Genomic DNA, 27310 nt, shown 5'->3' on the forward strand with positions numbered 1-27310 from the left:
TTGGAGGGTGTGTGAATACTATAGAAGAATTCTTAAGATGTCTAGTTGGTTTTAAATGAAAATGGAGTCTGATATCTAGTATGGCTACCATGGCAGTCATATTGAAAATCTTCCCACGCTTTCTAAATGGAAAGTCATATCAACATGGGGTTTTCACAAAATGACTAATTATGAATTTAGCTAATCCTAAATGAAACTAGTACTGATCATATGTGGCCATTATCTTGTCACTACTCCTCCTTCAAGTGATATCAACATCTTTCTTTTTTAGCCCCTCCATTTCTTATAGTGACTAGCTAGTCCAGAATGAAAATGACACTGAACTGACATCTAGTATGGCAATATTGAAAATCTTATTACTTCTCCTGAATAGATGATCATATCGACTTATGTTTTCTCCAAATATATAATATAGTTTGACCAACACAAACATACTGCTCTGCAGACATTTAAAAATATGGCTGCCACAATAAGCATAGGTGGCACTCTACAGTTTCATATTTTGCACAGGGTTAGAATTTTAAAGAAAAAGAATTTCCCCGGCTTTCCTCACTGGTTATTCTGGCTATTTAAGAAAGACCTTGTATATCTTAGGTATAATTCAAAGAACCTTTAATTCCCTTTAGTTTGGTGTATGACTGATGGGTGTAATATGGGTTATAGAGTATACAGCTTGGCCTTAATCCAGATGTACACCTTTCAAAAACGTGCTAGCTCCACTTGGTCATTTTCATTTCCTGAACTTCAAAGGTAAATTGTATCAAAAAGAGCCAATAACATTCTTTTTTACATTTTATATATTTGGTAATTCATTCATTGCACTTTCAGAAGCTGGTATTGTCTAGTCTGGCAAAATTCATTTTCCCTATTTTAATAGCTGCTATGGATAGTGTACTTTAGACTAATTCAGGCTGATTTTTTAGCACAAGGGGGCAGTCATTTTAGTTAGCAGTGTGCTTAAATCATGTGCAATTTCCAAAAGTACAATGTCCAAAGAAATATCATCCACATTACATTAATGTAGCATAGAGGTATGTCAACATTCTCTCTATTGTGCATATTTTAAATGCAAACAACTTCACCTTACATACATCACTCTCTCAAAAATACATAACTGGTGAGTGCCCCATATTGAAAATGATGTCACCAACTCTCCCGAATGGATGGTCATATTGGTATAGGATTTTCACACAAAAATGTTTCTGATCATGATTAATTTGTCCTACATGTACATAAAAAATGATGCTGAGCTAAATCCAGCATAGTATTAACCACTGCAGCAGAGTGTGAAAATCTTATTCCTGAAATATATATATATATATATATATATATATATATATATATATATATATATATATATATATATATATATATATATATTGGAGATGGTGTTAACATTCATTAGTTCAAAAGAAGAAATGATCTTTTTCTTCAATTCCTGGAAGTTTGTTTTTGGATAGTACAGCACTGGTCTCTTTAACAGACTTGTTTTTGGATATTACAGCATTGGTTTCTTCAACAGACTTGTTTTTGGATATTACAGCATCCTTCAACAAACTCTTTTTTGGATAGTACAGCATTGGTCTCTTCAACAAACTCTTGTTTTTGGATAGTACAGCATTGGTCTCTTCAACAAACTCTTGTTTTTGGATAGTACAGCATTGGTCTCTTCAACAAACTCTTGTTTTTGGATAGTACAGCATTGGTCTTTTCAGCAAACTCTTGTTTTTGGATAGTGCAGCATTGGTCTCTTCAACAAACTCGTTTTTTGGATAGTACAGCATTGGTCTCTTCAACAAACTCTTGTTTTTGGATATTACAGCATTGGTCTCTTCAACAAACTCTTTGTTTTTGGATATTACAGCATTGGTCTCTTCAACAAACTCTTGTTTTTGGATAGTACAGCATTGGTCTCCTTAACAAACTCTTGTTGATGCAAGTAATCAATCTGATATTTCTTTTCTTAAATTATGAAATGAATGTCAGGTGGATTCTAGTGATTTTATAAGTCATTTCAATTTGGAGTTCAGGTTTTCTATGTTATGATTGAACCAAAACTGTAAATCAGTCTTAATAACAAATTTGTTATTTTGATGAAAATTTTGTTATCCAAACAGCTTTATCAGTCTTTATTTAGCAGTGGAAACTGTTCTCTTTTGACCTTAAAGGGTAGAGGTGTGTGCGTGCATCATTCTGTTGTACCCTACACCCATCTAAATGTGTACATATTACTTGAAAGAAAACTAAAGCTTGTGAAATGGCAGCTCAGATATGCGTTTTTCACATAACAACTAATATTGAAGTTTAACAATCTGGAGAAAGTTTGGGCAGAGTAAAATTATTAGAAAAGTAAAGGACTTTACTTTTAAGAGGCAATAATTTTTCAAAGAACCACTCACTGGTTATCAACATTTAATATATGGGGTGGGGTTATAACTTTTATTTTTAAAGTTTAAGGTCCCTAAATAGCTTGAAAAATATCTTGCTCTGATTTGCAAAAGAAAAAATGAACAAGTCTAACAAAAAATATCATAAGGTTGAAAAAGTCCCATTGTTTTTGGAGTCAGAAGGTCTAATTTCATTGTAAATGAGAGAATACAATGGTTTCTGCAAAACAGCATTAGTTAATACATGACATACCTCAAACTTTGTGGTTACATCTAGTATTTCCATGAGATCTGTTCTTTTGCTGTTCAAAGTCCCGTGATGATGGGACATGGGAGGTAGGGACTACATAGTAGTTTGTTTAAAAATGTGTAGCTAAGTGTCTCAGATAAGGTACTGAATAAGGTATACAGTCTATTTAAATTTATATACCTATTTATTTATGTCAGTACATTAAATACCAGTATAACTAAATTGGATTAGTTGTTTCTCACTGTATTGTTTGTCATCTTATTTTAATTGAGCTAAGTAATAAGGCATGTCTTTATAGCATCATCAATTCTAGTGTCATCAAAGAGACTTGATGATAAGGACCCAGTTTTGTACATGAAATTTTTTCTCCACTAAAAAGCTAAATTTTATTGTTCCACTATGCTTACAAAATGCACCAAATTGTTTTGATGTTCAGAGTGTATCCAGACTGTGTGTGATGTCCAAAGTATGTCCTGATTGAGTGTGATGTCCAAAGTATGTCCTGATTGTGTGATGTCCAAAGTATGTCCTGATTGTGTGATGTCCAAAGTATGTCCTGACTGTGTGTGATGTCCAAAGTATGTCCTGATTGAGTGTGATGTCCAAAGTATGTCCTGATTGAGTGTGATGTCCAAAGTATGTCCTGATTGTGTGATGTCCAAAGTATGTCCTGATTGTGTGTGATGTCCAAAATATGTCCTGATTGTGTGTGATGTCCAAAGTATGTCCTGATTGTGTGTGATGTCCAAAGTATGTCCTGATTGTGTGTGATGTCCAAAGTATGTCCTGATTGTGTCTGATGTCCAAAATATGTCCTGATTGTGTGTGATGTCCAAAGTATGTCCTGATTGTGTGTGATGTCCAAAGTATGTCCTGATTGTGTGTGATGGCCAAAGTATGTCCTGATTGTGTGTTATGTCCAAAGTATGTCCTGATTGTGTGATGTCCAAAGTATGTCCTGATTGTGTTATGTCCAAAGTATGTCCTGATTGTGTGTGATGTCCAAAATATGTCCTGATTGTGTGTGATGTCCAAAGTATGTCCTGATTGTGTGTGATGTCCAAAGTATGTCATGACTGTGTGTTATGTCCAAAATATGTCCTGATTGTGTGATGTCCAAAGTATGTCCTGATTGTGTGTGATGTCCAAAGTATGTCCTGATTGTGTGTGATGTCCAAAGTATATCCTGATTGTGTGTGATGTCCAAAGTATGTCCTGATTGTGTGTGATGTCCAAAGTATGTCCTGATTGTGTGTGATGTTCAAAGTATGTCCTGATTGTGTGTGATGTCCAAAGTATGTCCTGATTGTGTGTGATGGCCAAAGTATGTCCTGATTGTGTGTGATGTCCAAAGTATGTCCTGATTATGTGTGATGGCCAAAGTATGTCCTGATTGTGTGTGATGTTCAAAGTATGTCCTGATTGTGTGTTATGTCCAAAGTATGTCCTGATAGTGTGTGTTGTCCAAAGTATGTCCTGATTGTGTGTGATGTCCAAAATATGTCCTGATTGTGTGTGATGGCCAAAGTATGTCCTGATTGTGTGTGATGTCCAAAATATGTCCTGACTGTGTGTGATGTCCAAAGTATGTCCTGATAGTGTGTTATGTCCAAAGTATGTCCTGATAGTGTGTGATGTCCAAAGTATGTCCTGATTGTGTGTGATGTCCAAAATATGTCCTGACTGTGTGTGATGTCCAAAATATGTCCTGATTGTGATGTCCAGGGTTTGCTCCAAGATACCATCATCGTGCAGGTGTTCCTTGGGTTTAAAGTATACTTTATTAATTTAAGTGTTCTTTATCAAGATGTCTCATAGATAAAGCACGTTGTCTTGAGTAATGATGGAAAATGAAGTAATTGATCAAAACCCCAAGAATATAATGGTACCTGGACATAAACCTTGGTACATGGAGATACACCTTGATACATGGAGATACACACTGGTACATGGAGATACACACTGGTACATGGAGATACACACTGGGGCTCGTATAGTGCCTACAATTGAACTATCAATCATACACACTGGGGCTCATATAGTGCTTACAATTGAACTATCAATCATACACACTGGGGCTCATATAGTGCTTACAATTGAACTATCAATCATACACACTGGGGCTCGTATAGTGCCTACAATTGAACTATCAATCATACATACAGCATATAATAATATAATTATTTTATTCTATATGTATGACTGACATTTACATTGTAAGCAACGATACGTGCCCCTGTGGAGATACAGAGCAGGTGGCATAAACAGTCTGTCTAGGCATCAGGTTCTCGTATCGTTGCTTAAAATTGACCTGTCATGCGTGTACTATATAATTATTAGTTATTATACGATCCCCTGTGGTCTAGGCATCGGTGAATTTGTATTTTAATGGAGGAACGTGATTACTGCATTCGTTCTAGACATATGCCACCATGCTTTCAAACTTAAGACTCCGACTTATGCAAATGTAATTGGTTACCATTTCTACGTTAATACTGCTATGCCGCTACTTTGTTTATCATCCGATCAGATGATTTTAGTCAAACCACGTACATCCATTTTGAGATGTCCCCTCGTACATCAAAATGCTCGTTCCCCGTATAGGCATTTCGTACAAGATCGTCGTATACAATTGCCTGTTCAGACTATCAAAAATTACATCCATATATTCGGGTAAGGCTGTCACTGCTGATCATATCTTCTATTATTCTGCGAATTTATGTGATTTTGAAGCATGGAATTTTGGTGTCAATCATGTCAATCACCTCACCCCAGCATGGTCGTTTCGTATTGGTTGATCGATTGTTGCACCCACCAATCCATGCTTTATTTTCCAGAATATTTACACGTGCCAGTCTTGTATGTAAACAAAGTCGAAAGGACTTGTAATGATTGAGCCGTAACTATTTAAAGGACAGATTGATTGTATATATATATATATAAAACGAGAGAGGTACTAGATCAAAACATTTGAGATGGAAGTTTCATCTACGAAATTTTGATGTACAACATTTCGTTGTCTCTTACGTTTGGAACTAATATTTCGAACTTCAAATTTTTCATTATGCCGGAATGCAGTGGTGTCGTGGGTCTTGAAGTTTACGATCGGCAAAGAAGTAAATAGAAACACTGACCTTCAGAATATGATATATATTCATTTTTTGTTCTTTGATGTATATTAAAATGCATTTGATTTCGAGTTTAAATCAGACGACTGATGGAAACGCTCGATAAACAGACGGAGATGTACTGTAGTTGTCCAGGTTAAGCAAGGGGGGTTACTCTGATATCGCGGTAATACCGAAAAAATATTGTTACGATGGCATCTACTTGTCCTAATGTTGGGAACTTGCTGTATATTTTATATAACGTGTAAATCAACTTGAAGAATGGATGCTACTTCCACGGCTTTCATTCTTCTCCATGTACCATCGAAAAGAAACTTATCAGAGAGAATTGAAGATTATTTGGAACCACCAGTGACGGGGAGTCAAGTGTAGCACTGGGATTGTTGCTGAGACTGGACCACCAATATGACCATGACAGTAGATGTCGACCTCAGACTGTTTAAACATCTCCAGTGTTCTAATGAAAAATAATAAATTGTGTACAAGATAGTTGTAAAGTCAACACCTGTCAATTGCAAATGCTGTCAGAGCACAACAACCATACATACTTCACACTTTGACTTTTATTTGCTACCTGGTAGATTTGATCTCTAGTTTCTTGACAAATACTATAATCGTGTAATCCAACTCATGTGATATAACATCATTGGACATTATTAGATGACAAACTGGTTAACCAATTTGTTTTGTAACTTACAGTGTATGTTTAAAATAATGTAATGGTCAGCAATCCATAGATTTTCTAACTGGTGATGCAGAACTATTTACTTATGATCATGTAGCATATATATGATAAGTAGGTGACAGAAATAATACTGAAAACTTTTAATACCTTGATATTGTAGAAACCATAATATCATGGGAAGCTACTATACGTAAGCAAACAAACATTTTACCTGTGAATTTCTGTGGACTGAAAAATGATACCACTTATTTCAAAGTTACAAATTTGCTCACATTATGCTGTTTACAAACAAGCTGAACTTGTAGGAAATAGGAATTTATTAAACTAACTTTTCTGGGTAGTGGAGGAACACTCATTATGTTTGTAAATACATTTATATTTCTGAGTTGAAAACTAAATATGTAAATTGGTCATGAGACTTTTTCTCTTTATAAACCATAATGAGAATTAAGTGAGAATGTATTGAGTAAATTATTCCTGAATTTGTATCTTCTTTTGTTTATTGCTTTTTATCACAATTGCTTACCGGTATGTCAGTCAGACCCCTCGTAGTGTCAAGATCTGAGAAATCTGAAATCCTGACTAATTTTAAAGACCAGCAAGATTACAATATCATCTTCCCTCTATGTTCTCCACTTTCCTCCACTGCAAGGTTCATGCACACCAATATCACAGCCATCAAGAATAAAGTGTTCCCTCTTTATAATGCTGATAATGGGAATCATAAAAGTGACCATTATAAATGGAGAAGCCTTATACTTCAACAAGGCTATCGCCAGATATTGTGTTAAAACACAGAATAGAAATAGAGTATTTAATGAGCCAAGTACAGTAAAGTGAAATAAATTAAGCAGCAATAAGAGATACAATTTTTTCCAAATTAATGTCATCCATGAGAATACAGGAACATCAATATACATAGTTGCTTTATAGTGAGGGATCAGTTTAATGTGTTCCATGAGAAAACCAGTTTTATAGGAGGAATAGCACTATAATGAGGAATTGTATAGCTTGTTGTTGTTGTTGTGGGGTTTAACGCCATTTTGCAGCACATGATAGGCTATACATGGCGGCCAGTATTAATGGTGGAGGAAGAACAAGAGAAAACCCCGGAAAGAACCACGGACCCATGAGAAGCTACTGGCAAGCTTTCTCACATACCCACATTGGCTGAATCTTAGACTCGAACCGCCGCAGACAGAGGTGAGATGGCAGTGATCCGTAACAAAGAGCGCTTTAGACCACTCAGCCACTCGGGGCCCCGATTGTATAGCTAGGGACCAATTTAATATGATCATTGACTGTCAGGGTTTTAAGAGGTGCAGCAGTATGGAGGGGCTTCCTAGCAAGGGACTGGTTTAATGTGATCATTGTTTTAAGAGGGGCAGCAATATACCAAGGGGTTTAATAGTGAGGAGCCACCTAATAATGATACACTGCACTGTTATAATATTAAATGTAATTAACGTGTATTTGAAAATTTCTGGATTCTGTTTTATTTTCACAGCTTTCATGACCAGGTATTTAGAAGGTGACAAAATATTAGCCTCACAGAATAAGTCCAACAAAATAAACACTTTTGTTGATAGCTATTATTAAATCATGGACAAAAGTTGTGAAAATTGGGAATCATGAAAATCTGACAGTGCAAAATTTCTCAATTTATATGGTACAAAATAATTTTATGTTTACGGTTGTGTGTCTTGGACAGTCTCATGGGATGTACAGGGGAAGCATGAGGTACCTCCATGATTTAGCTATTTGTTCCAGTCATCTCCAAACTATTTTGTTTCTTGTAGGGTATCAACATGGAGGGGTAGCCGAAGGTGATGTCCAGGTGCAATGGAAGGGTGAGATACCTACAGAAGATGTGATTGACAATCCCAATGTTCCAATGCAGGTGCCCACTGCCCCACCCCTTGAGAAGATGGACCAAGTTACAGGCTACACTAACGTGGGCTTCAATGATCGTAAGTTAATTTATGGTTTTGGTCTATAATTTTCATATATTATAGCCAGTGACCTTGTCACATGGTTGACCTATTATTGAAATAATTATTAGGAATTGTACTACAGTAATGTTATGAATACATGCATGCATAATAAGAAACAGACAAAGCCTCTTTGAGAATTGAACATAGTAGCTTCAGTCATGTATGTTCAGATTTAGATTTATGGTGTGTACAAATTTACTGTTTGTACTGACTGTGTGTACAGTCTTATTGTATTTACTTACTGTATGTACAGGCTTATTGTTTGTACAGACTTGTATGTACAAACTTATTGCAAGTACATGTAGTGACTGGGCATGTTTCCATGCATTGGAGAAATACACCAAGTTTACATCAATATTTAATGATGTCATGGGACTGTTTCTTTATGGGTACTATGCATTCATTGCCCGTATCAAGGAAGTCTTTTTGCATTTAGTCAAACAGTAATTCTTTTGCTGGATGTATAATAATCATAATAATAATATGGACTTAGTCAACTACCTAATCTTTAGAAGCTTTAAGTGCTATACAACAGCAAGATTGCAAAAACAAATACCATGAAATTACAAAATAAAAACATGTTGACAATAATTAACTTAATGAAGTAAACATTGTCTTCAAATCTGTTCTTGTAGTTGAAAAATGGGTGAGTTTTAATAGCACTCCTGAATGTGATCACAATGTCCTTGTGCATTAGATCAGTGGTCAGTTCCTTCCACATAGCTGGTCCCTGGTATGCAAAAGAACATTGTCCACATGACTTTTTTCAGCAGTGGGAACAGTGAGAATATGAGTGTTGGAAGAGGAGCATAATTTTCTAAATATGGTGTTCACATGGGTGAGGTTGGATAGGTATATTGCACTGGATCCAGTCATCAAAATGTAACATAGTGGACAGAGTTTTGTTTTATTCTGAATTGAATGGGTAGCCAGTTAAGGTTACACAGCAGTGAGGAGGTGTGTACAGTTTTTGGTACTCTAAGGATAATCCAAGCAGCTGTTTGAAGTGTCTGTAGTACATGTAGATACTGAGATGAATGAGATAGAAGTGAATTACAATAGCATAGTCTTGAAAACTCTAAGGAACACACAAGTGTTTTATTGGCATCAACTGAAAGAAAAATGTGAGTGAAGTAGATGCATCTCAGCTCCAGATGTGCATTCTTGCATATGTTTATGACATGTTCATGTAATGAGAGAGTACTGTTGAGAATGACACCTGTGTTTTGTACTGACTGTGAATTTAATGTTTGTATTGCTGATACTTGTATAAAACATATTGTACATCCTGAATTAGTATTAGATAACTATCAGTTGACTTTATGGGTCAACTTTTCTATTCACTACTGAACTACTTCTAAGTAGTAAATGATATAAAACCGGAAATAGAAAAATGGAAATGATATTCTTTTCGTTGCAGAAGATATGCATTGCCATAAGAGTTGACATTGCAAGATGTGCAAAGAACCACTTTAGCTGCACTTAATAAACCAGTGTTTTGTCAGTGAATTCCATTGCAAAATATCCAGTCAATTTGGCAGTTTGAATATGTCCCATTTAATAAATAAAATGTAAGAACAAGCTTCAATGTTACTTTGATCGGTCTATGTCTTTCTGAAGTTTCTTTGTACTTAACTAAGACCAAAGTTTGGATGTTTATCTGTGTAAATTAAAACTTGTTCCTACATTGTTCTGACTGTTTCACCCTGTGACAGATATTTCATGAGAATTTCAAAGTCAGAGGAAATTCAGTCTTGTAAAAATGACAGCCATTACCAATTTTGAACAAATTATAGTTTATCAAAATAATATATCTCCATTATGTGACTGTACTTGAAGTATCTTCAGAATGACATGGATTGATCAAATTAACCTGGCTGTTTGGATATCATTGGATATCAGACATTACTTCACATTTCAAAGAACCTGTCACTTGACAAATATCCAGTAATTTCAGGCAAAATCTATGAAAGAAAACAACCTCATTATCATTGGCATGCTGCATTCTAGAAAAACTCTTGTTAAATGAAACATTTAAAATCCCAAGATTTAATCTTTCTACTAATAATCCCATTTTATGCCATTTCAGAAATGCTGCAACCCCCATCCTATGAAGATGCTATGAGAGGAGAGCAGCCAGTTAGAAGCGCTGTTACAAGGTAAAGTTGTATGCCATTGTAAAACGATGAATAATACCACTGACTCCTTTTAATATGAGTAGTTGTCCTTGCTATAAAACCATTCACTGTACCAATGCCCTGCTTTTAATGTGAGTTGTTGTCCCTCACTGTAAAACTATTCATTATACCACTGCCTCTCTTTTAATGTGAGTAGTTATCCATCACTGTAAAACCATTCATTATACCACTGACCCTTTTTCAATGTAATTGTCCCTCACTGTAAAACCATTCATTATATCACTGCCCCCTTTCTATTGTGGGTAGTTGTCCCTTACTGTAAAACCATTCATTATATCACTATATCCTTTTAATTTAAACTGTTCTTCTTCACTGTAACACTATTCATTATATCACCACACCCTTTAATGTGAGTAGTTCTCCCTCACTGTAAAATCATTGATTGTAATGCTTTCCTCTGAATTTGAGTAGGTGTTCCTCATTGTAAAGCCATTCATTTTACCACTGCCCATCTTTTTTTGTTATATATTAAATAATGGGATGTTAAATGTGTCCCAAAGAAATTTATATCACCATAGTGGTGATATAAGTGGTATCACTACTGCCACAGTATCACCTTTGGGACTGCTTTCCTTTTTGGTTTGGGAAATAGATTTGCCATTGAATATGATATATTTTCATAATTCATTCACTTTTCTTTTCTCTCTTTCTCTCTTCGTTTTTTTCTGTATGAATTTGATGCAGACATGTAAAGTTAGCAGTCGTGATACAAGATATACCATTATTGTTGACCGTTCTGGATTTTAATACTCTTTCAGTATTGTATTTGCAATACTGTTCTGTTATTATCAAAAGTATTAAATATCACATAACAATATCAGAAATTCCAAAATCCAGAATCCTTGATTTGACAATATCCAGGACAGTACTTGAAAAAGAATCATACTGGAAGCACTGTTATCATCTGGTATTACTAAAATATCAGAACTATCAAACATACTACATGTCTCTCAGTTGGCTATCTGTAATCCCGTTCAAGTAGATAATTGATTGCTTTAAGACAAATTTAGTTGTGCCAGTTTGACCATGGTGGTGTCTGTCTTTTGTCTTTCTGATTGGTTACACCGCCATAACAAAAAAAGGCATGGCACTGGAAACTTGGAAACTTTCATTTGGTCTTGATTGGCCTTTGGCTTTGATGGATCTTCCAGTTTGATGGAACTATGGTAATTTCTTAAAGCTCAGGCACAGTTACTGGAGAGATGCTTAGCCGACATGAGAGGAGTTATGAACTCAGACATTTCTTGACCATATCTGTACAATTTTGTTTTTCTGGAAATGGCCGATGGATCTCAAAACTTGTCATATTTTGCCTTAGGTGCACACAAGTGATATACTTTCTACAGGTCTGTTAATTCTGAGATTACAAGTCCATACTAAATCTTTTAGAACTTCCAAAGCAACAACAACCTCAGTATGATTTTGGCAAAACTTGTAAAATTTTTAATTTTTAAATCTTTAATATTAGTGTGGCAAGTGAATCTTTGTCTTTTGGACCTTATATTTCAACTGTGGCATCAGATGACAGTTTAGTTAGACTACTGTCTTGTAAAGTAAATTACACTCTGTAACAAGCCAGTTAGACTACTGTCTTGTAAAGTAAATTACACTCTGTAACAAGCCAGTTAGACTACTGCCTTGTAAAGTAAATTACACTCTGTAACAAACCAGTTAGACTACTATCTTGTAAAGTAAATCACACTCTGTAACAAACCACAGTTAGACTACTGTCTTGTAAAGTAAATTACACTCTGTAACAAACACAGTTAGACTTCTGTCTTGTAAAGTAAATTACACTCTGTAACAAACCACAGTTAGACTACTGTCTTGTAAAGTAAATTGCACTCTGTAACAAACCAGTTAGACTACTGTCTTGTAAAGTAAATTACACTCTGGAACAAGCCAGTTAGACTACTGTCTTGTAAAGTAAATTACACTATGTAACAAACCACAGTGGGGGCCCCTAGTGGCCGAGTGGTCTAAAGCGCTTTCTGTTATGGATCACTGCCATCTCACTTCTGTCTGCATGGGTTCAAGTCTAGAATTCGGCCAGTGTGGGTATGTGAGAAAGATTGCCAGTAGCTTCTCGTGGGTCGGTGGTTCTTTCCTGGGTTTTCCCGGGTTCTTCCTCCACCATTAATACTGGCCACCATGTATAGCCTATTGTGTGCTGAAAAATGGCATTAAACCCTACAACAACAACAACAACAAACCACAGTTAGACTACTGTCTTGTAAAGTAAATTATACCCTGTAACAAACAACAATTAAACAGATATAACCCAACTTCACTGTAAAGCTTTACTCTGCAGAACAAGAAAAGCAAATATATTAAATTGATGAATTTTTTGTCATCTCTTTAAGGTATCACTAATTGAAGGATAAATCAAGCCAATCAGATGTTGTTGCATGCAGTTGTAGTTACACCTCTCCCTCGATAATTCACGCACAACGGGGGTCCACAAACATAGATCGCATTGTAAGTGAGGTGCGAGATACCCAGGGACCGCCTGGGGGGGGTCCACGGAAGCGGCGTTAGGGAACTGGGCTGTTTAATGACTGAATCCTCATTTTACAATCACATCGATAATAATTTTTAATAATGCGCTTTTTCTAATGAAGTTGTTATTCTGTTTAAATAACATTTATTTTCAAATGTCCAACATATGAAAGATTGTTCCAAATGGTTCAACAACCATCACATGTACACGAAAAATCTGTATTACATCATTGCTTTGTGTTTTCTTGATGAGTCAGGTTCCCATAGTGGTGTGTAATAGTAAACTGCCAAATCAGGAGTCCACAGAGCAGGGAACTAGACTAACTGTTGATACACCACCAAACAAGATTCTTTTTTTACAAAAACATGCAGCGTTTATTTCGTGAGACAATCATCTATGTTGAAACTCAATTTTTGTATTGTTCAATTAGTACCATATTGATGTCGTGATTTCATTGGAAGTAATAATGAAACTTCTTATCATCCTTGAGGATGTCTGTAAGTGCCAGTTCAAGAATTCTCTGAGACTCGCTTGCCCAGAATGGTCTGTATCTGTGAAATCAAGCTCTTTATTTTACGAAGTATTCATTTTGCTTGGCTGCCTTGTTATTTTTGATCACAGTTATGTAAGAGTCGGTTAATTTAAGGTAGTTGGTCACATACACAATAATATTTATAAGTGTTTGATTGATCAAATGAAGTGAGTTCACCTGACATACGACCTGGGCTGCTAGATATTAAATTTGTAGGATTTACTTACCTTTTAACTTTTCTTTTATTCCATCTCCTTTATTTGATTCAAAAGACATAATTAACTTGATATTGCAAAGGAGGCCAGCTTTTAATTCAGCGCAACAATGCTAGAAATATTTCTGCAAGTTAGTTATCAAAACACGGTCGGCACTTAATTAGGTTCTCAGAGAACCGCTCATGGACATAGCTGTTACGGTAGATTGAAGCATTTTGCGTTTAATTACAAGGGGACACATTGCATTTATGACGATTACACTTAAAAGGAACTAAAAGATTGAACTAGAAGACAAATATCAGTTGATGCAAAAGTTATTTAATTTGTATTTATTAAAGTCATGACCCAACTCGGCGTAAGTGACATTTTCATTGATCAAAATTTCCTTAGATATCGTTAATTGCGGTGTACTGGGAATGTCGTTTGGAAAGAAAATGTAAACAATTGTTTGACCTATTTTTAAATTTAATATTTCATAGTGTTAATTAAAATTTCCAGGTCCTATCTACCGTTTTTGATGATATAACAAGTGATACATCAAAGTTTCTGTTACCAATTTTGATCGCAATTTTCTTCAAGTGCAACAAATAGGGATCAATTTTTGTGGTATTTTCTGGTTTTTAAAAATGGGATCCATGCCTGACCCCACGTTATTAGCGGGTTCATGAGTTGTCATGGCACAAGTTATCAAGGGAGTGGTGTACTTAGAAAACCATGAATATATTTCTCTGAATGAATTTGGCATTTGCATAGGGGACAAAGCATTCATGTGATTTGTTTGTTCCAGTAAGTTCACTTGCATTCAAAATATCAGTCTGTGCATTCAGATGAAACTGTTTATAGAAAATGCAGGATATCCTATGTTATTTGTTGGATATTTTATTTCCAAATTAGTGCCTAACATGAATATGATAGTTTTTGTGTATCTGAACTTTTAAATATGGCACTTTATTACATAAAAAATGTACAAAAATTGAAAAAAAATATGTAAGGAACTTGATTAGTGTAGTGATATCTTATATTTTGTAGTCTACCTACCATGACAGAGGAGGACTGTAGGGCAGCTTTACTTCAGCATGTGTCAGAAAACTGTTGCTATGGCAAAGGGGCAGCACAACAAATGAAAATTTCAGATATACAACATTCAAGTGCTTTCCATGTGAGTGCAATTTTTTTAATATTTTCTATTCATGAAACATAATGCAAAATACACAAATCTAATACAGTATGCAAAATGCAGTCATCCCACTGTAATAGATTCTTTTAAGGTACACAGTATTCTGCATCAAGGTACAGCAGTTTTACATCTTGTCCCCATTACCAAATGTCACCCATTTGATAAGGTAAACTTTTCATCATAGATGTGGTGGCCTTGCAAAAGCGGAACTACTTTAACATAAGATAATAATAATGATAATTATATACAAAAAATTTACAAAAAAATGATGTTCATAAAATATCTGCTTTGTGTTCTTTTATTTATTTAAAGCTTACAGATAAAAAATTTTTTTAGTTTTGATTGAATATTTTGAAATTGTGTCAATTTTATTTCAGTACACACTGGAAACTTTTGGTGAAGGCCGAGCTTCAAGTTGGGCTTATGAGCCCTATCATGGTATGTTCTTTTTGCACAGATGCCCTATTTACAACTTTTCATGGTTTTATTATAATTATACTTGAGCTCAGAATTTGTTTAGTTTTATAAATATTCCTTTCGCTCAGTTTTAAGAAAACAACCTACTAATGCTTTAAACCTTTATCGAAAAGCATCCTGCATATAAGAATACCATGTAATAAATTTCATATAGCACATTGGTATATAAAACCCGATAGTATCAATATCAATGCCATTAAAATACACAAAGTAGATGCAGTTATGACATGAGCGAATTTTCAATACTGGAAGGTTATAATTAGATCTGAAATTAATGAAACCTGTACTGCATTAAAAATATATTGCACAGAATCAAGAATAAATTATAGCTGTTATTTAAGTCATTCCATGTAGCATTAACTGGTGCAGAGTGCAGGTCCTCTATAATATCTCACAAACTACTTGCAGCTTTTGAACAATTAAGTGAGATCCACTCTACATGTATTTTGTTGGAACAAGAAATGAAACTCTGAAATCCTTGGCATGTATGTGACCTAGTCTGAATTTTCTCTGATCTGTCCACGTTGTTTTAGATATTTTTGGACAATAGTGTTGAGGTGGGTAGTCAGAGAACATTCTCTGTCAAAAACGAGGAAGTCACCAAAATCAAGTGGTAGTCACTTTACACAGGGTATTGCCAAAACCAAGTGATAGTCACTTTACACAGGGTATTGCAAAATGTTTAGAAATCTTCCTTTGTCTTTTCATTCATAGCAGCCAAGTAAAACATATTTCATCTCATTCATAAAGTCAACACATGAGCCAAAGTTTGGTGTGTACTAACTGAACCTTGTCCTTAGCTTTTTCTGACATTGCTTGGTAACATGATACAAAATCTTGCTGCCTTCATTTTCCTTGACATAAGAGGTCATTTAAACATGTGGTGAAAAGAGCATATAAAAGGATAAGGCAGATAATAATTCATTAGCTTTTAAATTCATAACTCATTTATAGAGTCTGCCAAAGGCGCTGTTTGCCTTGGCCAGTCCGTTGTCTATTTCTTTGTCGATCTTGGCATCAGAGGAGATCACACAGCCCAGGTAGGAGAACTGGTGGACTACGTTCAGCTCTGTCTAGTCAATGAAGATGCTTGGTGGTCGGTACTCTTCCTTGGGAGCAGGCAGATGAAGTACCTCAGTTTTCTTTAGGTTGACCTCAAGCCCAAAGAGCTGGCAAGCTTCTGCAAAGCAGGATGTTACACGCATTAAGGCAGCTTCAGTTTGGGCAGCAAGGGTGGCGTCATCTGCAAAGAGAAGTTCTCTAATCAGTTTTTCCAAGGTCTTGGTGTGGGCATTACATCGCCTTAAGTTGAAGAGGTTGCCATCTGTCCGAAATCGGATATAGATGCCATCTTCGTCATCAAGGTCTTCTGTTGCTTTTTGGAGCATCGTGCTGAAGAAGATTGAGAACTGTGTGGGGGCTAAAACACAGCCCTGTTTCAAGCCATTTGCAATGGGGAAGGTCTGTGACAGGTCATTATTGTTTCTGACCTGACCAAGCTGGTCTTCATGTAGTTGGATGACTATGGTAAGGAATTTAGGAGGACAACCAAGCTTTTCAAGGATTTTCAACAGTCCACTTCTGCTCACCATATCAAATGCCTTTGTCAGGTCCAGAAATGTGATGTACAGTCCTTTGTTTTGTTCTCGACATTTTTTTCTGGATCTGTCTCAGGACAAACACCATGTCAGTTGTTCCCCTATTGGCTCTGAAGCCACATTGACTCTCTGGAGCATGTTCTTCTGCAATGGTGGGCACAAGTCTGTTTAGCAACACTCTAGCAAGGATTTTGCCTGCAGTGGAGAGTAGAGTTATCCCATGGTAGTTTGAGCTGTCAGACTTTTACCCCATGTTTTTGTACAAGATGATTATGATTGTATCTCGGTGGTCTTGTGGAAGTTTCCCTTGCTACCAGCAGCAAACGAAGAACTCGTGAAGTTTGGTGTGCAATGCTAGGCCTCCTCACTTCCATATCTCTGGTGGGATACCATCTTTTCCTGCAGCCTTTCCTGTCTTCATCTATTATATGGCTTTTACAGTATCTTGCAGTGTGGGTGCCTCATGAAGTTCCAACTTAGCTGCCACCTTGACTGTACGGCTAGTGCTGAAGAGGGTGTGGAAGTGCTCTGACCAGCAGTTGAGAATAGATTCCCTGACAGTTAGTAGCTCTTGGCCATCTTATCTCCGTAGGGGGCTCTATTTGGAAGGAAGGACCATACATTGATTTCAGCGCTTCATAGAACCCCTTGTAGTCACCAGTGTCAGCATACAGCTGGGTTCTTTCTGCAAGCTTTGTCCACCATTCATTTTGTATGTCTTGGAGACTGCAATGGAGGGAGCTGCAGATAACGCAGAAGGCTGCTTTTTTCTGTGGACAGGATGGTTGTGCGAGATGGGCTTGGTACACTGATCTCTTTTTGGATTTCTTGGTTGTTTTCATCAAACCAGTCTTTGTTTTTCTTAGTGGTGAATCCAAGGATTTCTTCTGAGGTTTGCAGAATGGCAGCCTTGATGTGATTCCACATCTCTTCCGGTGGTAGATCTGGCAGAAAATTAAGTTATTCAAGTCTAGACTGCAGACTCTCTTTAAAATCTGCCTTGATGTCTTCAGGCAACAGGTTTTTGATCTGGAGCTTCCTTTTCGGGGTACCTCCTTGTTGACTGGGCCAGGGCTTGAAGTGGAAGTCGAGCTTGCATCAGACAAGATGCTGGTCTGTGTGGCACTCTGCAATGGGCATCACTCTGCTATGAAGGACATTTTTTAAGTCCCTCTGGCGTACTATAATGTCATCAATTAGGTGTCAGTGTTTTGATCTAGGATGCATTCAGGTAATTTTCAGGCTGTCTTTCTGCTGAAATACAGTGTTTGTGATGGTGAGCTGTACTTCTGCGCAAAATTCAAGAAGCAGGCACCCATTGTCATTGCAGCCACCAATGTCAAGTTTCCCAAGGACGGCTTTCCAGGCTTCCGAGTCTCGGCCCACTCTGGCATTGAAATCTCCAAGGATGATTATTTTTTCACTCTCTGGTATGCTCTTGATAAGTCTGTGCAGGTCAGCGTAGAATGTATCCTTTTCAGAAGCATCTGCTTGAGGTGTTGGTGCATATACACTGAAGAATGTGGCATGTTGTTGATTCTGTAATTGGAGACACGTGAACATGATGCAGTAGTTGTGACCAGTGGGAAGGTTTGTTAACTTGGTGCTGATTGAAAGTCGTTTTTCTGTTTTTGGTTTTCCTGACCAGTACAGGGTGTATCCAGCACCAAGTTCTCACATACATCCCTCCTCTGAAAGGCGGACTTCGCTAAGTGCAGCAATGTCAACAGCAAGGCGAGAGAGTTCATGTGCAATTAAGGCAGAGCATCATTCTGGTCTGTTGCTGTCAGTTGAGTCTAGCATTGTTCTGATGTTTCAGGTGGGGTATGCTTTGTTTTTTCTGTTAAGTTTTGACCGCGTTGGAAGATTCCCATTGGCTGCGGCAGGCCAACTGGAAAGGGGGGGGGAGGAGATGAGCTTTGGTTAGGCCACCTTTTCTAGGCCCCTCTCCATGCGGAGCAAACAGTGCTGTCCCTAGAAAAGGCTGCTTGGTCACTCAGGCTGCTGCCAGGTGATGGTGTTGTCTCCGGATCAACACCAGATGGCCAAAGGCCTGAGTCGCCTGCATGCAGGATTGGGACTGCGGCTTCCAGTGACATCTTTCACCTGCTGTTTTTGCCCCTTTCCCATTGCTGCAGGGCTTGGTAGAGTTGAACATAAACAGCAGACAGTAGACAGTTCCTTCATGCCTGCACAATGGAGCTTTTAGGTGGAATGCAGTCTGCACAAACTGGCCCCACCCTTTAAACCTGGGGTTCATCTGCCATGGCCCAGCAAGCCAGGACAGTGACAGCAAGGTCTGCAGGCCATAGGTTTTATATCAGAGTTTTCATCTCCTAGGCAGATGGCCAACCATGACTGAAGAGATCTGCCTTCCCTGCTATTTCAAACCATAGCTGGTTGGCCACAGCTGCAATCAACTAATACATATGGTGCGTCCTGGTCCCGAACACTTGGCCATTGATCTGTAGAGACCTTCCACCCTAGCCATTGACTTCCTTGTAGAAGTTTGTATGCCTAGTGATGCAGTGTTAACATGGCAGAGTATAATCTGTTCCTAAATGCATGTACTGTCTAATCAGCTCATATATTGGCTTATTCAAGTTACAGTTATATTTTAATTGTAATGTCAGAGAAAATATAAACTCTACTTTGCATTTTCAGGCAAGTAGGGTTTGATAAATATTTGCCTGATTTTAATTGGTCCTGTGCAAAAGTGACTACTTGATTCTGCTATCATGTGGTTTCAACAAATTTCATGTGCTTGATAGGGGATTGACTGACCTCCCACCTCCAACATAACTGCCTGAATATCAAAAATGGTATGAGAATTTTGATAAGACAGGGGTAAAAGATAATTGTTTGACATTCTGTCTGCTATAAAAGACAGGGCTAGTAGAAAAACTTTTTACATTCTGCCTCCTGTAAAGATTGACATCATGCCTGATATAAAAGTTTATAGATAAACCTGCTGTAATTTAGACAAGGTTTGAGATAAGCTTATGACATGCTGCCAGCTGTAAAGACAGGGCGAGCAGAGAAGCTTTTTACATTCTTCCTGCTGTAAAGACAGGACTTGTAGATAATCTTATGACATACTGCCTGTTATAAAAGATGGCTAATAGATAAGCTTTTGACATTATGCATGTTGGAAAGACAGGGCTAGTAGATAAGATTTTGACATGCTGCCTGCTCCAAAAGACATTTAATAGATAAGATTTTGACATAAAGAAGGAGCTATTAGATAAGCTAATGACATTCTGCCTGTAAAGACAGGGCTATCCGATGAGTTTTTGACATTCTGCCTGTTGTAGAGACAGGGCTAACCTAGCAGATGATTTTTTGACATTCGGCCTGTAAAGACAGGGCTAGCTGATGAGTTTTTGACATTCTGTCTGCTGTAAAGACAGGCCTAGCCTAGCAGATGAGTTTTTGACATTCTGCCTGTTGTAAAGACAGGGCTAGCCTAGCACATGAGTTTTTGACATTCTGCCTGCTGTAAAGACTGGGCTAGCAGATGAGTTTTTGACATTCTGCCTGTTGTAAAGACAGGGCTAGCCTAGCAGATGAGTTTTTGACATTCTGCCTGCTGTAAAGACAGGGCTAGCCTAGCACATGAATTTTTGACATTCTGCCTGCTGTAAAGACTGGGCTAGCAGATGAGTTTTTGACATTCTGCCTGTTGTAAAGACAGGGCTAGCCTAGCAGATGAGTTTTTGATATTCTGCCTGTTGTAAAGACAGAACTAGCCTAGCAGATGAGTTTTTGACATTCTGCCTGTTGTAAAGACAGAGCTAGCCTAGCAGATTAGTTTTTGACATTCTGCCTGCTGTAAAGATGGTGCTTATAGATAAACTTATTACCTGCAATAAAGACAGGGCTAGTAATAGATACATTTATGATACTGACTGATGTAAAATGACATGGTTAGTTGATAGGTTTTTGACATTCTGCCAGCTTTAAAGGACAGGGCTAGTAGGTAAGCTTATGATGTGCTGCATGCCTGTAAAGACAGAGCTAGTAGGTAAGATTATGATGTGCTGCCTGCCAGTAAAGACAGGGCTGGTGGATAATCTTTTGACATTCTGCCTGCAGTAAAGACGGGGCTAATAATAGATACATTTATAATACTGACTGCAGTAAAATGACATAGTTAGTTGATAGGTTTTTGACATTCTGCCAGCTGTAAAAATCGGGACTAGTATATAAGCTTATGACATGCTGCCTGCTGTAAAAGATGGTTGATAGATAATATTTTTAAAATTCTGCCAGCTGTAAAGACTAGCTGTTAGATATGCTTGCTGTAAATAATTTTTAGGTCATATTGTCATTCATTCTGCTATAAACAGTTATCTGGTCTCATTTTCAAACTAGATGATACTAGTTTATTTCTTTTAACCAAAATCACAATGTCATTAATAAGCAGTTGTCATGTTTTAAAGTTTTCTTGCACAGAAGTAGAATAAATGCTCATACACTTAAACTACTCAAGTCCACAACCTCAGTCAATCGAAGTCATATTGAAATTGAAATAGCTTTCTGATTCCAAATTTCCTTTCTTTTAGTAAAATTGATTTATTAAGCCATAAATCGCCCTAAACCCAAACTATAGTTTTTCCTGAGTGCTTCAGGTCTTGATAGGTTTCACTGTACACTTATTACTCACTATAAAGCCCCTCATTATAGCACTGTCCATCATATAGCACAGGTATGGGTTTTAATATAGTCTTTAATATTAAACCTGCCCAGTATAAGGCGACCTCACTTATAACACTGTAGACTTTTATTCTCCCCTTGGTGGGGTTAATGTGAAATATCAGTGCACATAGAGCAATCTGCATTACTTTTTCATATGTATCTGGACTTCTTCAGATTATATATTACTGTTATTTTTCTTTTTCTAAATTTTCTTTTCATTATAAGAGATGAATGGATTGACTAATGGAGTTGGTCAATTGATTGATTAATCTGACCCCATGCAGTAATCTCCCAATTTATGTTTATTCAGCTTACCTGTGGCTTGCATTTACATGAATTAATATTTACACCCAAACAGAAAAATACACCCCAAAATGTGCATCATTTATGTATATACACAAAGGCATAACATGGGTTCCCAAGCATGAACCACCTTTTTTTTAAAAATGTGTTCAAATGGAATAAAGGCTCAGCTCCACATTGATGGATGGATTCGAGTCGCGAATACAATATATGTGTAAATCAGGAGTTTATTGTATTCGTAAAAAAGCTCCTCAAGCTGAATGCACTTTCAAACCTAAATTTGGATAACATACAATAATAAACTAAATGAAACACATAAGGTTTCAAAGAAGCAATATATTTAGATACAGAAGACTATTAAATATGTATAGTTTATTTTGTAACAATTTAACAAATCAAAGTCCTTCAGTAAAGGTAATTTTGAGTGGGCACTTAAGTTGAGTAGTTTTGTGATTATGGTGCCTAAACAGATAAATTCATATGTACGAGAGATACATGTACATTATAAATCTGTCACAAAATGTAAACCAAAAAACAAACTTGCAATGATGTATGTAAATCTTAAATACCAATTAAAAAAATAAATGAAATCAACACAAATACAATGAAACTTGCTGAATTGATCACTTTGTAACCTGATTCTTCTGTTCTGACTAGTCACATGTTTTGGTCCGTATAATGCAGTTCTCATGCTCATCAATCCATTTTATGTTCGCCATTAAATTGAAATGTTTTGATCTCAACACTGTTTTAGGGAATTTTCATTCTACATTTCAGTTCCTTGACTGGTTATCTGTAAATATAGTTTTAAATGAGTAATACAGCTGTACCTCAATACAGTCTAGTTTTAGTATTCCAATGCAGATTGTTCCCATTAAAAGTTCTTTAATAGATTTATTCAGCTGGATCAAATTTTGAATGATCTGCAGTTAATCATTTTCACCAGACCTCAATTTTACCAACATAAGCCTAGACTTAAGATATTTGATTGGTCAATTTTAAATCAGGCATACATTTTAGCCAATCAGACCTGTTTCACCAAAATAAGTCTTAACTTAGGTCTCGATGTAAGACATTGTCTAAATGTGATGGCAGTGTTAGAAATTTGATTAATTAGGCAATACTGAGTTGTGATTTACAGTGTTTAAGATATATCTAATTTACTTATTTGTAACATGCAACCAAACTACGGCTGCAAAAAGCCAAGACCAGTGCACCAGAAGATCAACAGCAGATCTTTGTTGTTGATTGTGAATTGTACATGTAATAGCAAATTTGATACTCAATTTTACCAGGCCAGCCGATAGATGGACCAGAGAATGGTCCTGCCCCCGGTCCTTGGGATATCCAGATGAATTCACCTGCCATGTTTTCTAATGCGAAGCAGTCCTTGGAGGTTCCACACACTGCTTCTTTGAAGGTAATGCAAATAATATTTTGACTTAGAGGAATTTTAATTCTGGCATATCTGATGGCATGTTAATTTACTGTTACTAAGAATGGCTTGTGTTTTTTATAATGGCAATGTTCTGTGTTTGTTCTATATGCTGTTTGACCTTGAATAGCTAGTGAGGCTTATGTGAAGCAGGGCTCTCAGTTAGCTTAGTCTGTTAGTCTGAGACCAGTCAATATCCTTTTGGACTCGTAGTTTTTATAATTTTAATAGTCCGATGGCTAGTAAGTTTTTGGTTGCCACCAATTTTTTTTTTTATGCTGTCATGCATAATTGTTGAAAACCAGTATGATCAGATATTTGCATAAATCTCTTAGGTTCAATTAGAGAACAAATAAGAATGTCACGAATCATATTTCAGAATGAGGCTGTATAAATATTTACTGGTTTTCTTTGATTTATAAGGTAACATTGTATGTCAAAGACGGTTAGTCTGAGTTTCATATGACCTTTCCTACCTCATTCTAGATATTTTGACATTTATTCTGGGGTGTGAGATCAGAGCACATTGTCCATTGAAAAGTTGGAATTTGCCAAAACCATGTAGTGTTGGCATAAAGTAACCATTTACTACCAGGCCTGGCAAACTTAAATGACCTTACATTAAGTCCTACTGACATGTAAAGATGATTTATTTTTTCAGAAATTGTGAGTATGACATTGTGCACAAGACACCGTGGTTTTGGCTAATACCAGTTTTTGACAGGCATTGAGGTCTGACCTCATACCCCGTTATAAATGTCAGAATATCTAATATGGGGTAAGAAAGGTTAGAGGAAAATCCGACTAATAGACTGTAAATCAGACTTATGAACTCGTCAAACTGTCATTGTAGTACCATGGTCATCCAACTATGAATTTATAGTACCATGGTCATCCAACTACTAATTTGTAGTACCACGGTCATCCAACTACCAATTTGTAGTGCCATGGTCATCCAACTACCAGTTTGTAGTACCACGGTCATCCAACTACCAATTTGTAGTACCACGGTCATCCAACTACCAATTTGTAGTACCAGGGTCATCCAACTACCAATTTGTTGTACCAGGGTCATCCAACTACCAATTTGTAGTACCATGGTCAACTACCAATTATGAATTACTGTTCTGTCTTAAAAGGAATAGCATCATGGAGACTTTGTTTAAAGATTCACCTCTGTTGTGATACCCAGTACAGTAACTAAACTGCTATAAAGATACCTCCTCACACTGCTTTCACTATATTACAATGGGTATTGCCTTAAATTGTCTATCCGTGGAATTATAATACATAATGACCAGTGTGAATGAGGTAATCAGCTTTTTGTTGTATCAAGTTTTTTGTTCTTCTGCATGACAGGGTTTTAATAAGTGTTGACTGAGTTATCTGAATTTATGGTTAATTTCTGGAGAATCAGCAGCTGCTTTTTTGGTGAAGTTGTAGTGAATATTTTTATGTAACCTTGGTGGTTATCTAAAGAATGACCTGTACTTCTGAAAAATGAATGATTGTGATTTTTAATAAATAAATGTGTTTGTTAAAAAGCATTGATTTTCTTAAAGCAGAAAGGAAATAATAAATAGTTTTCATTTTACAAATTTAAATAAAAAAGAAAAGGAAAGAATTGATCTCTCGCTAAGTTTGTGCTGAAGGGAAATTTCTGCAAATGGTTACATTTTGATTTTCCAATTGTACGAAGCCCAGTCGTAGCAGCAGTTTAAATTTGAATCATTTGTATGCATTTAAATGGCTGGCTGCCAATTCCAAACTCGGTGGCTAGACAAAAAAACATACAAAGTTTGGATTATGAGATCTTTCTCAGAGAGCTTTGCAAAATGCCAATTGTGCCAGAAGGAAATTGATTTGTATACAATGGGAGAAAGTGCTCTATGGTCAAATGCAGCTGGAAAAAAAAACACCAAACTTTCTTAATGGTGGCTAACATGGCAAAACGAGAAGCCTTCACCATGAAATCATTTTTGATGAAAGAAGTATGTGAACACAGAGATTGAAGTTTTAAATTAGTAACTGTATATAGTCTTAATTATGAAATTAACTCGATCCAGTTTTATATTTTGATTGAGTGGAAATAGGACAGACAATAAGTGTAATGAACACGATGAATCTCAAAAAATATAGACTACAGCTAAGCTGAGAGAAATATTAATATATCTAATATAAAATAGTTTAAAATATCCATACGCTGTTTTTAAATAAGTGATAGTACAAAAAAACTACAAATATCTTTGTTGTTACTTTTTTATTCTATGGGGGTGGGTGAAGAACAAAGGCTGGTACTGAAAAAGACATTGAGTCAATGACAGCTGCTGCTGATGACTATGCATTAAAAGCAGAGACCTACAGGAAATTTCCTTTATCGTGACATCAAATGGTTTGAGGAAAAGTGTTAAGTACAAAATTGCTGAACTTGAAAATCAGCTTGATGTCAAGCTACAAGATCTGAAAAATTTACTGTCAAATATTTTTGACTTTGTAAATAGTTTAGTGAGGACAGAGTAAAATGAACATAGTTCAGTGACTGTACATTATTCTAATGCCCAGATGTAGGATGTAAAGTATTAATGGGAATGATATCAATGATCATAATCTTGAGTTCATGTTTTTTTAAAAGAAATAAATTTGCAAGAAATGTTCCCCGTATGAAGGAATAGTAAGTATTAGCTTGTTTTTAGATACAGTTTCATTTATGTATCCTTTAAAATTAATGTAAGAATGCACCTTGAAAAACATGATTTTGAACATTGAAAAACCTCGAAAAAAACGTGAAAATTTTGAAAGAAATACGCTACTAATCCTGTAGATAATTTCCCAAGCTGCTAGTCCTGCAAGGGGATTTTTAAAAAATTCTAAGCCAGTGAATGGACGAAACTCATATTCTTACCCTAAATGAATCAATTGTACCTTGAGGGGTTACCTCCCTTCACTCTAGTGCTTTAAACAATGCAGATTCATTCAGTACCAAAATTACATTAGTAACTGATAAAATGATTTCTTTCAGGATATTTTATGAATTTTGATATGTTAAGAGAAAAAAAGAAAGGACTGTTCAAACATTTACATCTCATAGCTTAGTAAAATTTGGGGTATTGTTGAGTCAACATTTGTAGGAAATATGACATAGCAGACATTTTTCTGGTGCCAGTGTCATGACCATTAACATCAATGCTTTGCTCATGGACTCGGCATGCAGGCCACGTCTTTCTTTTTTGCCTGCAATAAATCAAAAGAGGGGTGTTATCTCCATGTCATCCAAGCTATGTTCATCATCAAAACTTTTTTAAGATATTTTTACCTGAACTCCCAAAGTCAACAGTATTCTTAAAACTCTGATCATTATTATGAATAAAACTTGAAACTTTTATTAAAATTTCCATTTTCTTAATACGTCAGGAGAATAGCTAAATTGTCTTCTGTAAGTTGTATTTATTAAAGCAAACATTTTAGCTAGATGAGGTAGTTTGCATGCAGTAGCAACCCCAAATGTCATCCAGCCTTATGCATTTAGATAGTTGTGAAATAGATGCATCCTTTTCACCTTAGAATGCACCCAAAAATTATAGTACTTTGGAAAGATTGTCCACTATTCCACAACTTCTGTTTGTGGATCTTAAGATTCTTTATAATATACTCTCCATAAGATGAATTATTGTATGAAGTTGTTTGTTACCAGTTTCATTTCCACTCAATAACTTGAGATGTCCACCATCTATAG

The 27310-nt window shown here is 36.3% G+C and overlaps 1 protein-coding gene across 4 annotated transcripts in view; it reads left to right on the plus strand.

Moving 5' to 3' along the window:
• The window catches only part of LOC149788025 (protein SSUH2 homolog), a 133000-nt gene that overhangs the window by 67924 nt on the left and 37766 nt on the right, over positions 1-27310 (plus strand). For 3 of the 4 annotated variants that reach the window (XM_089974298.1, XM_089974300.1, XM_089974297.1), the window contains exons 3-7: positions 8250-8420; positions 10534-10603; positions 14919-15048; positions 15444-15504; positions 23438-23562. In XM_089974298.1, coding sequence (XP_089830424.1) covers positions 8250-8420; positions 10534-10603; positions 14919-15048; positions 15444-15504; positions 23438-23562 — 557 coding nt within the window. Of the gene's footprint in view, positions 1-5597; positions 5754-8249; positions 8421-10533; positions 10604-14918; positions 15049-15443; positions 15505-23437; positions 23563-27310 lie in introns of those variants that run through there. The other variant, XM_089974301.1, reaches the window with a different exon arrangement.

This window comes from Sinohyriopsis cumingii, chromosome 11, assembly GCF_028554795.1.
Source record: "Sinohyriopsis cumingii isolate HCF-2022 chromosome 11, ASM2855479v2, whole genome shotgun sequence".
In the NCBI taxonomy this organism is placed as follows: domain Eukaryota; kingdom Metazoa; phylum Mollusca; class Bivalvia; order Unionida; family Unionidae; genus Sinohyriopsis; species Sinohyriopsis cumingii.